This window comes from Cervus elaphus, chromosome 32 (assembly GCF_910594005.1).
Source record: "Cervus elaphus chromosome 32, mCerEla1.1, whole genome shotgun sequence".
Taxonomy (NCBI): domain Eukaryota; kingdom Metazoa; phylum Chordata; class Mammalia; order Artiodactyla; family Cervidae; genus Cervus; species Cervus elaphus.
The window spans coordinates 27910514-27921589 of NC_057846.1; the positions used below are offsets into that span (position 1 = coordinate 27910514).

At 39.1% G+C, this 11076-nt stretch overlaps 1 protein-coding gene across 1 annotated transcript; it reads left to right on the plus strand.

Moving 5' to 3' along the window:
* Positions 1–313: 313 nt before the first annotated feature.
* FGF20 (fibroblast growth factor 20) lies at positions 314–10180 on the plus strand. The gene is made up of 3 exons (XM_043893724.1): positions 314–1074; positions 6871–6974; positions 9064–10180. Exons 1-3 carry the CDS (start codon positions 789–791, stop codon positions 9307–9309), a joined length of 636 nt encoding a protein of 211 aa, XP_043749659.1. The 5' UTR covers positions 314–788; the 3' UTR covers positions 9310–10180.
* The last annotated feature ends 896 nt before the right edge of the window (positions 10181–11076 follow it).

The window sequence follows — 11076 nt, forward strand, 5'->3', positions numbered from 1 at the left end:
ACCCATCCCCTCCTCCCTGCCTCCCCGCTTCCAGATTCCTCCCCCCACCTCCTTTCCCTTCTTCAATCTACCTGCCAAGTTGGGCTCCTTTCAGCAGCGATCTATCACGGCAAAGGAGCTCACATCAAAGGCGATTGCACGGCCGCAGCCGCGCGGCATCACGGTTGTTCCAGAGACGACCGCAAAGAGGGGCCTTGACTGCGCCTCCCCAAAGTTGCTGGCCAGCTCTGGCCGATGGTGGGAATGATTTTTTTTTTTTTTTTTTTTTTGCGACTGCAGTGATACAGAGCCGTCAAGGGCTCCTTCTGGTCACTTCCGAAGAGCAAAAACGTGTTGAGAGGAGGCAGGTTTAAGATTTCAAACGGAAACCTCCCCAGCGCGCATGAAAGGACTTGATTAGCATATGTCAAGAGGACCCGCTTATATACTGTGTGTATGTACACAGGACTCTGATCTGATCAGTTTGCGGAGTTGAAGCCCCAGCCCCCAGCCCCAGCCCCCGTATTGGCAGCGGCAGCTTATAGATGTTTCTGCAAGGCCAGCAGCCGGCTCCCACCTACCCCGGGAGAGAAGACCGCTCCAAGACAGTGAAAGCGTCCCTGCTCTGAGTGCAAAGTCCATCCTGCGACCTCACAGGAGTAACCGGGCCTTAACTTTTTTTTTTTTTTTTGGCGCTTGTTTGGCCATCATTTTTTCTCATCCACCTCCCCATCCTCGCTACCGTATTGCTTGTAGGGTGGGGGTGTCTTTTGTTTTCCGGATCGGCCGCCTCGCCCTCTGGCCGTTCCATGGCTCCCTTAGCCGAGGTCGGGGGCTTCCTGGGCGGCCTGGAGGGCCTGGGCCCGCAGGTGGGCCCGCACTTCCTGCTGCCTCCTGCCGGGGAGCGGCCGCCTCTGCTGGGCGAGCGCCGGGGCGCGGCGGAGCGCGGCGCCCGCGGGGGCCCCGGGGCGGCGGAGCTGGCGCACCTGCACGGCTTCCTGCGCCGCCGGCAGCTCTACTGCCGCACCGGCTTCCACCTGCAGATCCTGCCCGATGGCAGCGTGCAGGGCACCCGGCAGGACCACAGCCTCTTCGGTACGTACGGCCGCCCGCATCCCGCGCTCCTCCCTGCTCGCCTGCTGAGCGGCTCCGGCTAGCGCGCGGCCGGAAGCCCCAGAGACCCTTTGGGTGCCAAGTGCGGGCTGGGACTTAAGGGACCCCAGGACTTTGCCTGTCCGCCGGCCTCTGCGATCGCCGGCTGGCCTGCTGCTCCAGACGCTGGAGGGGGCGGGAGGGGAGAGGGGGGTGCTCCGCCCGCACCTGGCTGCCTGGGACGCAGAGCCCTGGACTCAGAGCCACATCTTTCCCGCACTCCTTACCTCACAGGCAGTATTTTTTTTTTTTTTTTAAATCCCTATGATTTTCTCCTGCGCCCCCCACGTTTCCCTCAGTAACTGTCCACTTAACAAAAGTTGACAACAGAAAGCCTGCCGCTTCTTTCGACCTGCCCTACAGCCAGGCAGTTGATGATGCTTTTACGGTTACTGCTCAAAAATAGGAAGCGAGCTTTTACTTGTCTACCTAGAGCACCACACATGTTGAGCAGGTAACAGATTAACTCTCCGTGGGCACCATCGCTCCTGTCACTCACCTGCCTGCAGTTCTCTGCGCTGGTAAAGTTTGGTGAGAAAAAAAAAAAAAACAACAAACAGACAGAAAGCTTATTGGGCTACAGAGCATGCCTAGTCCTTTAACCAAGATCCTCTTTAGCAATTATGAAATCCTGAAGCAAAGATCTTGGTATTGACCATAGGTAAGAGGAAGTAGGGAAGCGAAAGACGATATGGGTGGGAACACAAAGAGACATGTTTCAGAATACCCCCAACGGTGCCTGGGAGCAGAAGGAGTTAAAGGAAAAAAAACAAACAAAAAACCAAAAAACCGGAATGATTGTTAAGGCAGATTGCTAAGAGACTAGATTGGGAAACCATGAAGTCTCTACTGTTAATTCCTCCTTACCTAGCTGCGTGACTAGCATGTGCTCTCTCACCAGTGAGCCTGAGTTTTCTTTTCTTGTCTGTACAATGATGGGGTTAAATCAGGTGATTCTTTTAAGATGCTCTCCTGTTCTAACAGCCCAGGATCTTTCCTCTACTGTGGACGTGTTCATCATATTTGAGCTAACTGGCTAACACTCCTGAAGGATTTTGATCATCAAACTTGGAACTTCACTAGATAGAATCAGTGTATCTCTTTTTAAAGACTCCTTTACCTGTCAGCAGCACTGTGAAAGGACTTACCTAACATAGTGTCTGTTTTCCTTCTCCCTTCCTTAGCAGTGGAATTGTTTGAGAGTCTTATCTCTGAAGGGCTCTCTCTTGTCCTCATCCCTTGTTCTTATTTGGCTTTCTCTTTTTGACTTGAAGTCCTCATTAAAACTTTGGAAAAGTGTAAATCTCAGTTTGAGGGGGCATTTGTAACCCTAGATGTGGAAATGAGCATGTGGTGGTCATTTGGTAGCACTTAAAGGCTTAGAAAATTAACTTTTTAAACCCCACATGTTTGCAACTTCCACTGATCTCTTCCAAATTCCCATTGACTATGAGTCCAGAGTGTCATGACCTAGTGGCCAACCTTGGGGTCACTTTCAGAAAGTGGTTTCTAAATTGAAGAGGCTGAGATTCCATGTCTAAAGAACTTTGCTGACACCAGGTGGCTCAGTTCCCTCGCCTTGAGTAATTACTGCACTTCACTTGTTACAGAAAAACCCTCCAGCTACCAGAAAGATTTAGAAATGAAGGCAAATGTGTTAATGCCTGTAAGTAGAACAGGTAGAAGTTAAACTTAGGTAATAGTCAGGCTCCCCCACACCCCCACCCCCTCTGATACATAGTGGTGGTGGTGGTGAGGTACTAAGTTCAACTCTTGCGACCCCATGGACTGTAGCCTTCGAGACTCCTCTTTTCATTAGATTTTCCAGGCAAGAACACTGGAGTGGGTTGCCATTTCCTTTTCCAGGGCATCTTCCTGACCCAGGGATCGAACCCATGTCTCTTGCTTGGCGGGAGGATTCTTTACTGCTGAGCCACCAGGGAGATCCATGTGATACATGGTGTAACTTTGGAAATTCTACTTTTAAAATACTTTTAATTCAACTGTGATCTCCCCAAAGTCAAGTAGTTGCTTCTTCTACTCTGTGTCTTTTTATAAGAATGACTCTATGGGAAGAGATTAGTAAATATTTGTAGACTTGATAACATTCATTAAACTGGTATTTTATTCCATTCTTTAAGATGTAAATGTTGCCTATCAGAATGACCATCTTAGTAGAATTTTTTTTTTTTGCTAAAATCTTGTATGTTTATTTAGTTATTGCAAAAATATGACTTGGACTGATTTTTGTACTGGGTTAAGTCACTCTATGGTGCAGGGGTATCTATAGGAACAAGATATTTACTGTTACACAAAGGAAAGATAACCCAGATTAGTCTGGTAGCTTAAATGAGTAACAACCTCTAGAGTGCATTACAGTGCATCCTAGTGGCATTTGATAGCTAAAGCATCATAATTTACTACAAGGAAGTGTAGGTGAGAAGAAAGTATATATTCAGCATGCATGTGTAATATTAAATGGACTTCCCAGGAGGCTCAGTGGTAGAGTCCACCTGCTAATGCAGAAGTGAGTTCTATCCCTGGGTCAGGAAGATCTTCTGGAAAAGGAAATGGCAACCCACTCCAGTATTTTCACCTGGGAAATCCCATGCACAGAGGAGACTGGCAGGCTGCAGGCCATGGGGTCACGAAAGAGTCAGGCATGACTTAGCAACCAAACAACAACAACAACAGCATTATATGATTCTCTTTATATTTGCCTTCTTTTCTTAGTTCTTCAATGATTGACTATGAAATTATTTTCTCTCTAAAATTTATTTCTATGTCATCAAAGTAAGAATTCTGAAAATGCTTAAGATGTACTATTTGAGATGTTAAAGTAGATAACATTTTTGATAATTTATACTAATTTGACCATGATTAAAAAATTCAGAATACTGTGTTTTAAAATTTCAAAACCACATCAATAGAATAAAAACAAAAGGTCCCAGTGAGGCTTAAAATATTCCCTATCTGCGTTAGTTCTGTATTTATAATAGTTTTTCTGCACAGTAGTATCGTAGAAAGATTTTACCTAATACGTAAACATGGAATCATTACTTTAAAAAAAAGGTTAGCCTGAGATCAAACATATTCCTTTAAAGGCTTTTCCTTTCTTCTCCCCTATTCTCCATAGATTTGTCTGATGTGGTTGCATTGTGGGTTGACTCACCTGTTTATTATGATTTTTTAAAAGGCTGGCTTTGAAAATGATACCAGAAAGACAAAGTACCTCCAAGTCTTTTTATGGGACACTGGGCATTAGAAAATCTATCTAAAATCTGTGATTACCTCTAAAGGAAAGTTTTTCATGTCTACTCTTTGTTAAGGAATTAGCTTAGTTGCCACCTCATATTATAAATAAGAAAGACTTGTCAAATCTCATTTAAGAATCAAATGATTACAAATTACTGTGTGGTATACTATTTCCTTGTGGAGAAAAAGGATCAGAATTTAAAAGTGTGGCTAAAATCTTTAAGAGGAACATGAAAAGCACATAACCTTTTTCCCATCAGCCCCCAGGAGCCACCACAAAATCATTTTGACCTTGTTATATGTATATGAGGCTTTGCATATCTTTAATGAAGTTGAAGCTATTGAATATAGTTTTCTAAGATATATATGTAATTGTCTTTCTACAATTAACATGTTTTTTGACAAAATAGCATTATTTTAAGATTAGAATTTAAGTGCAGGTGGTTTACGATTTAGTTGTGAGAAAAACAAATACCTTATAAGATCTGTTTTATAACTAATTTATATGGAAACGAAACTTTTATTGTACTTGAAAACTAGTTCTACTATGCAGTCTAATCAGTTAATCAGTTCCTGTTCTTTGAAAGACAAGAGCGTCTTAATGTAAATCAGATACCTAAAGAGAGTTAAGTTACCAGTGAGCCACAGTACACTTTTCAGTTTGAATGTAACATTCATTACAACTTCAAGTAATTTATAGATTGTAAGTATATCCTGAATCAAATTCCATCAATGTGTCTTCTTCTACCAGTCATGTTTTGGGTCTTTATTTTTGTTTCTAATGGGGATCACTGATGAGCTTGGCAGTAAGTTTAATTTTCCTCTAATTCCTACCTCTCTATCAGTTATTATAATGGCTATCCTCTGGGGTCTGTGTCTTCCTACTATATCTTTTCTCCGCTCGGCCTTGGGCAAGTCACTTACAGGAAATTTGGCAGTATATTGTTGCTGTTAGATCCTTGTTAGGTCTAGTGTTATACGTGATCTCCTAATAGTTTGAAAGAGCTCCTTTGAGCTCTTAAGAATCTATGTTTAGAGCTTAAGCATCTATGTTTCTGCTAATGAATGAATTAGGATCTGGGCAGAACAGAGCCCTTCATATAAGCAAATAGCCAGATTTTGTACTTTCCCTTGGCCTTGGTAATATCATGTGTCCAAACAGGAACTTGTAGTACAATAAATCAAGAAATGACTTAAGAGCAAGAGTTAGGCTACATGGTACACATTTATACTGTCGTGGATCTTAAAACAAAGTGAAGGGGTAAAGGTAGAAAGCTATTGAGGAAGGCAGTTCCAAGCATAGAAAGTCTGTCTATATACTTTTTCAGCAAAGAGTCTAAAGAGAAGAAAAAGACAAAGACACCATCCGAAGGTTAGTGTGTGCAGGGAAAAAGAATGATGCAGAGGGAAGCAGTAAGGGTTTTTATTTGTTGTTGTTTTTGTTTAACTATAGTGTATTAATAGTGTTGAGTGGAGAGTTTTTGGTACTAATTTACCTATTTGTTGTTGTTTGGTTTAGTTGCTCAATTCTGGAAAGTTTCTGAAAGTGAAACCTACTTACAAGTTAAATTCTTGGTGTTTGGCTATCACATTTTATGAATTATAAAGTCATTTAACTTTTTCAACCATAAAATTTATCTTTAAGAATCATGGGATGGGAACCAGCATATTATATAATCTGTAAATTTTGAAACTACTTTCTTGTCCTCAAGAAGCAGTGTTCCAAAGTATAAACATTGGATTAGGGCTCAGAAGATATGACTCCAAGTATCTGTTCTGTTAATTACAAATGTCATTATCTTTAGGCAGACCTCAGTTTCTTTTTATGCAAAATGGGATAATAATATCTTCCACACATATTTTAGGAGGTTGTTTTTGAGGAACAGATGGGAAAATAAAAGTAGAACCTTTTATAAACTACCAAATACTAATGCATCCATATAAAGTATATTGGCCGCTGCTAGAAAAAAAATTTACTTAGTTCATACTAAGCAAAAACAAAGCAAAACAATTAACAGGGCATGGTTATAATTGGTGGGATCAAGGAGAACTAACAACATCTCTATTATATTCTAATTTATGGTAATAATAGCTTCCATTTTTTGGATGCCTAGAAATGTTAGTCCTTACCACTCTCCTGTAAGGAAGCATTTCACCCTTCCGTGTATGAAGACACTGAAGTTCAAAAAAGACAAATGACTTATGTACTCAAGACTAATCAGTAAGTTACTAAACTAGATTCAAACCCAGGTTAATTTTGTTTAAGGTTTTATACCCTTAATGTTATATCACAATGAACAATTTTTTCTTTTTATCTATAAAATGGGAGCCTCATCATAATGACAATTGTACAGCACTTTTCAGTTTATGAAGGACTTCCACATACAGTATTATATTTAGCAATTTGATCTACTACTCTGGAAGATTTTCATTAGTTGTATGTTCTTTAATAAATGCAAATCATTGTTTTGTTTATAAATTCAGGTATCCTGGAATTCATCAGTGTGGCAGTGGGACTTGTCAGTATTAGAGGTGTGGACAGTGGTCTTTACCTTGGAATGAATGACAAAGGAGAACTATATGGATCAGTACGTATTTTTAAAAAAATTACTGTAATTCATTAAATAATGATTATCCATTTTTAAGTAAAATAGCTACCAATAATGCATATCAGAATATATAAATATACATACTTAAGAAGAAATGAAAAATCTTTATCTTGATAAATTTCCATATATCTGGGCTATAGTATAGCATTAATAACTCACCTCTACTTCTTAAACCCTAAACCTTTATTGCTTTTAGTTCACTAGTTCTTTCTGCCCATTATCCTGGGACAAGAGATATGAAACAGAGCAGTTTCTTCTTGCCTTGTTGAATTCTTTACATTCATTTTAAGATAAGTTTTCTCTACCCATTACTACCTTTGTAGGTAGGTAAGTATACATCAGTGACTTGCTGACCTTTGCAATATAGAAAATGATTTAATGAAATCTTAGGATACTGTGAACAACAACAGACAATGGCAACATACTAGTTGGGCCATATCTGAGGTCTGGATAAGTATAGTAGCTGTGCTGTTACAGTTGGATTGGGAAGTTTTTAAGCTCATCACTGGGGATATGTGCACACATTTGTAGGTCTACCATAAATATTTTAAATATGGAAATACTTTAAAAAATTTAAACTTTTCAGGTTAATAGTTTATCAGTGTAAGATTTTTTCTTTTCTTTTTTAAATGACAAAACAGCAACAACACAAGAAATAGAATAACAGGATAATATAAAACTCAATCTGCAGTATGATGTAGATCTTTATCTTTCACTGGCAACACTATTTATTTGCTCACAGTTGCTTATGTTGATATAATTTTGAGAAAATTGTTAGTGTAAATGTGTGCCACTCTTTCCCATCATCTCACATGAAATTCCTTCTTAAAGTGTAAGTCTCTGTAGCTATTTCCAAAGAGAATTTAGCTTTTATGGTTTTTCATTGGGTACCTTCTTTTTTCTTAAAATCTCAACTGAGACCACAATGTACAGTTAGAATCTTAATATACACTGAGGAAAATTGGTTATCATATTTCAGTAAATGGTATTCTACTTAATAGCTGTCCTTTTAAAGGTAAAACTTGCCCTTTTTGGGCTTTCTGTCAGCTCAGAAGAAAGAAAAAGAATGCATTTTGTAATCTCATAAAAGTAGAATCACAACTGAAAGAGAAAAACATCACATATGGCTCAGATGATAAAGAATCTGCCTGCAATGCAGGAGACATGAGTTCAATCCCTGGATCAGGGAGATCTCCTGGAGAAGACAATACAGAATTCTCCAATATTCTTGCCTGGAGAATTCCACGGACATAGGAGTCTGGTGGGTTACAGTCCATGGTGTTGCAAAGAGTCGGACACAACTGAGCAACTAACATTTTCACTTCAGTCTTCCCTCTTCATGTATATGTCAGATTAAAAAAAAGCAACTGTAGTCAATGTCTTGGGATAATATGCAGTCCATCTTGAAATGACAAGAAATTACCGGGCTTTTACTACATTTGGTGCATTTACCAAATAGTAATATCCAGACACAAGTTAATCATGGGTATTGTATAATTAGATAATTAATTCACAAAGGGAGGATATATGATTTGGAGTGGTGATCTTGAATTAGGAATTTGAATGTTAGCAAGGTCTTGAAATGTTTCAAGATGATAGTAGAGATTTGCTGTGTAGAAATTTGGCATCTAATGATGGAACAAGATAAACTACAAGTCTATTTGGTGGTTATGGTGTGGGAATTGAGATAAAATGGAGCATGGGCAAATTTAGAATATCTATTAAGTACTGGGTTGGCCAAAAATTTCATTCGAGTTTTCTGTAACAGCTTATAGAAAAAACCAAATGCACTTTTTGGCCAATCCAATATTTGGAAATAAAATTGAAAATTGACATTCAACTTAAAGTTCTTTGAGCTAAATAAACTGCTGGATGGAGTCACCTGGGAGAAAGAATTCCAGGTAACATGAGAACTAAAACAGAACAAAGCAGAAACAGTTTATCCTTTCTCCTTCTTTGACAAGGATATAGTTATAAACAAAGAAATAAAAATATAAAAATTGAGATTTTTCTAAGGAAATGTTCTTAAAGATGTCATTTTTAATGGTAGCTATCTTCTCTCCTGTAGGAAAAACTGACTTCTGAATGCATCTTTAGGGAGCAATTTGAAGAGAACTGGTATAATACCTATTCATCGAACATATATAAACATGGAGACACTGGCCGCAGGTATTTTGTGGCACTTAACAAAGATGGAACTCCAAGAGATGGTGCCAGGTCCAAAAGACATCAGAAATTTACACATTTCCTGCCCAGACCAGTGGATCCAGAAAGAGTTCCTGAACTGTACAAGGAACTACTTATGTACAGTTGAAGGGGGTTGGTGTCTTTACTGAAGAACCAAACTACATCTCTTCTTTCTTGTTTCAGTTCTCATCATAAAACAGGAACCCAGGACAACATTCAGAATGTTATGGTGTCTGTTTTCCACTGGGATACTGACTTTGGAAAGAATATTGAAAACAAGAAACATTTTCACTTGAAGTAGGTCAAGATCTCTTTTTTACAAGTGGATTTAGTTCCCTTGGGTACACTGGCTCAGTCCTCACTCATAGATTGAAGCTGAAAATCTGTTCAACTGTGATCCTGGGAACTCAACTTAGTTTGCTGCTGGTGCCTCACCTCTCTGGAGTATGTTTCCTTTGAAGGTTACATTACAAATAGATACTTCATGTTGAAGAGATGAATTGACATATTTGGCCAAGATTATTGCTATATACATTCTAAGAACCTTCTAGGATTTTGCAGGTGATGACGTTATATGTAAAAAGTTGGGGTGAAACATGGATTAGGAAACATGCCACACCAAGATGGACCATTTTTTTTAAAGGATGGACCTATTTATACATTTTCAGTTGGCAAATATTTATTATATATATTTATTTATTACAGAGTTTATTTTTTACTGGTATATGAAGATAATACGAAGAGAAAAAAAACAACCAAAATTTCTTTATTGTGCCATTCCTTTGTTGTGATGTCTTTGGCTGTCAAGAAGACTTCGTGATTGCTACACATTAAGCATAGAATAAGATCCTGAATTTCTTTTAAAAAATGAAGTAGAGCATAGATTATATATTTTTTGCAATCAGTTGCCTTCTAAATGTAACATTGGTTTCTTTGGCCTAGAAAAATTCTGTATCAATTTGTACTGAATTTAACACACATTCAAAAAGGGAAATAAACACTGATATTTTAATGTTTTGGTGTCATTACTTTTGAGGTGAAGTTATTCTACTTATATAACATTTTTATGGTGTCATAATTCTAAGTTCCTGAGAAAAATGTAATATTTAGCAAACTTCTAATGTTGAAAATTATTGGACATTATAAGCCAGCTGTGCTTACTTATTTTCTTGACTTAGTGTGGCAAAGCTCATTTCTTTTCACTCACTATGATCATAGAAGGTGCTTTCCTGGTGGCTCAGATGGTAAAGTATCTGTCTGCAATGTGGGAGACCCTGGTTCGATCCCTGGGTCAGGAATATTCTCTGGAGAAGGAAATGGCAATCCACTCCAGTACTCTTGCCTGGAAAATTCCATGGACAGAGGAGCCTGGTAGGCCACAGTCCATGGGGTTGCAAAGAGTCAGACACGACTGAGCAACTTCACTTTCACATGATCATAGAAAGAATGAGTCTTAGTGGAACCATGCATAATAATAGTACGGCTCCATCTACCTATCTCAGCATGCCATCTTTCCCATTATATCTCCTAATTTGTCATTTTTCAACAGTCATTAAGACTACTATACAGAAGATATTGTTAAAAACTAAGGAAAATACAGTAATCAAGACAGAAGTGGGTCCTGCTTCATGAAGCTTGATATCTAGTAGGGGAAACTGACACAGTAATGGTGAATTGTGATGTACTCTATGAAATAAACAAGGTTCAGATACAGAAAAAAAGAGAGATAAATTTAGATAGGATGGGTCAGAGCCTTCTCTAAAGAGTTGACATTTCTTAAAGGATAAGGCTAAGATGGGGCTTCCCTGGTGGTTCAAACGGTAAAGAATCTGCCTGTAGTGCAGGAGACCTGGGTTTGATTCCAGGGTCAGGAAGATCCCTTGGAGAAGGGAAT

Coding starts and splice junctions, on each gene's coding strand:
- FGF20 (XM_043893724.1), top strand. CDS start 789: ATGGCTCCCTTAGCCGAGGTCGGGGGCTTCCTGGGCGGCCTGGAGGGC. Junction 1,075..6,870: donor GCAGGACCACAGCCTCTTCG/GTACGTACGGCC, acceptor TTATAAATTCAG/GTATCCTGGAATTCATCAGT. Junction 6,975..9,063: donor AAGGAGAACTATATGGATCA/GTACGTATTTTT, acceptor TCTCTCCTGTAG/GAAAAACTGACTTCTGAATG.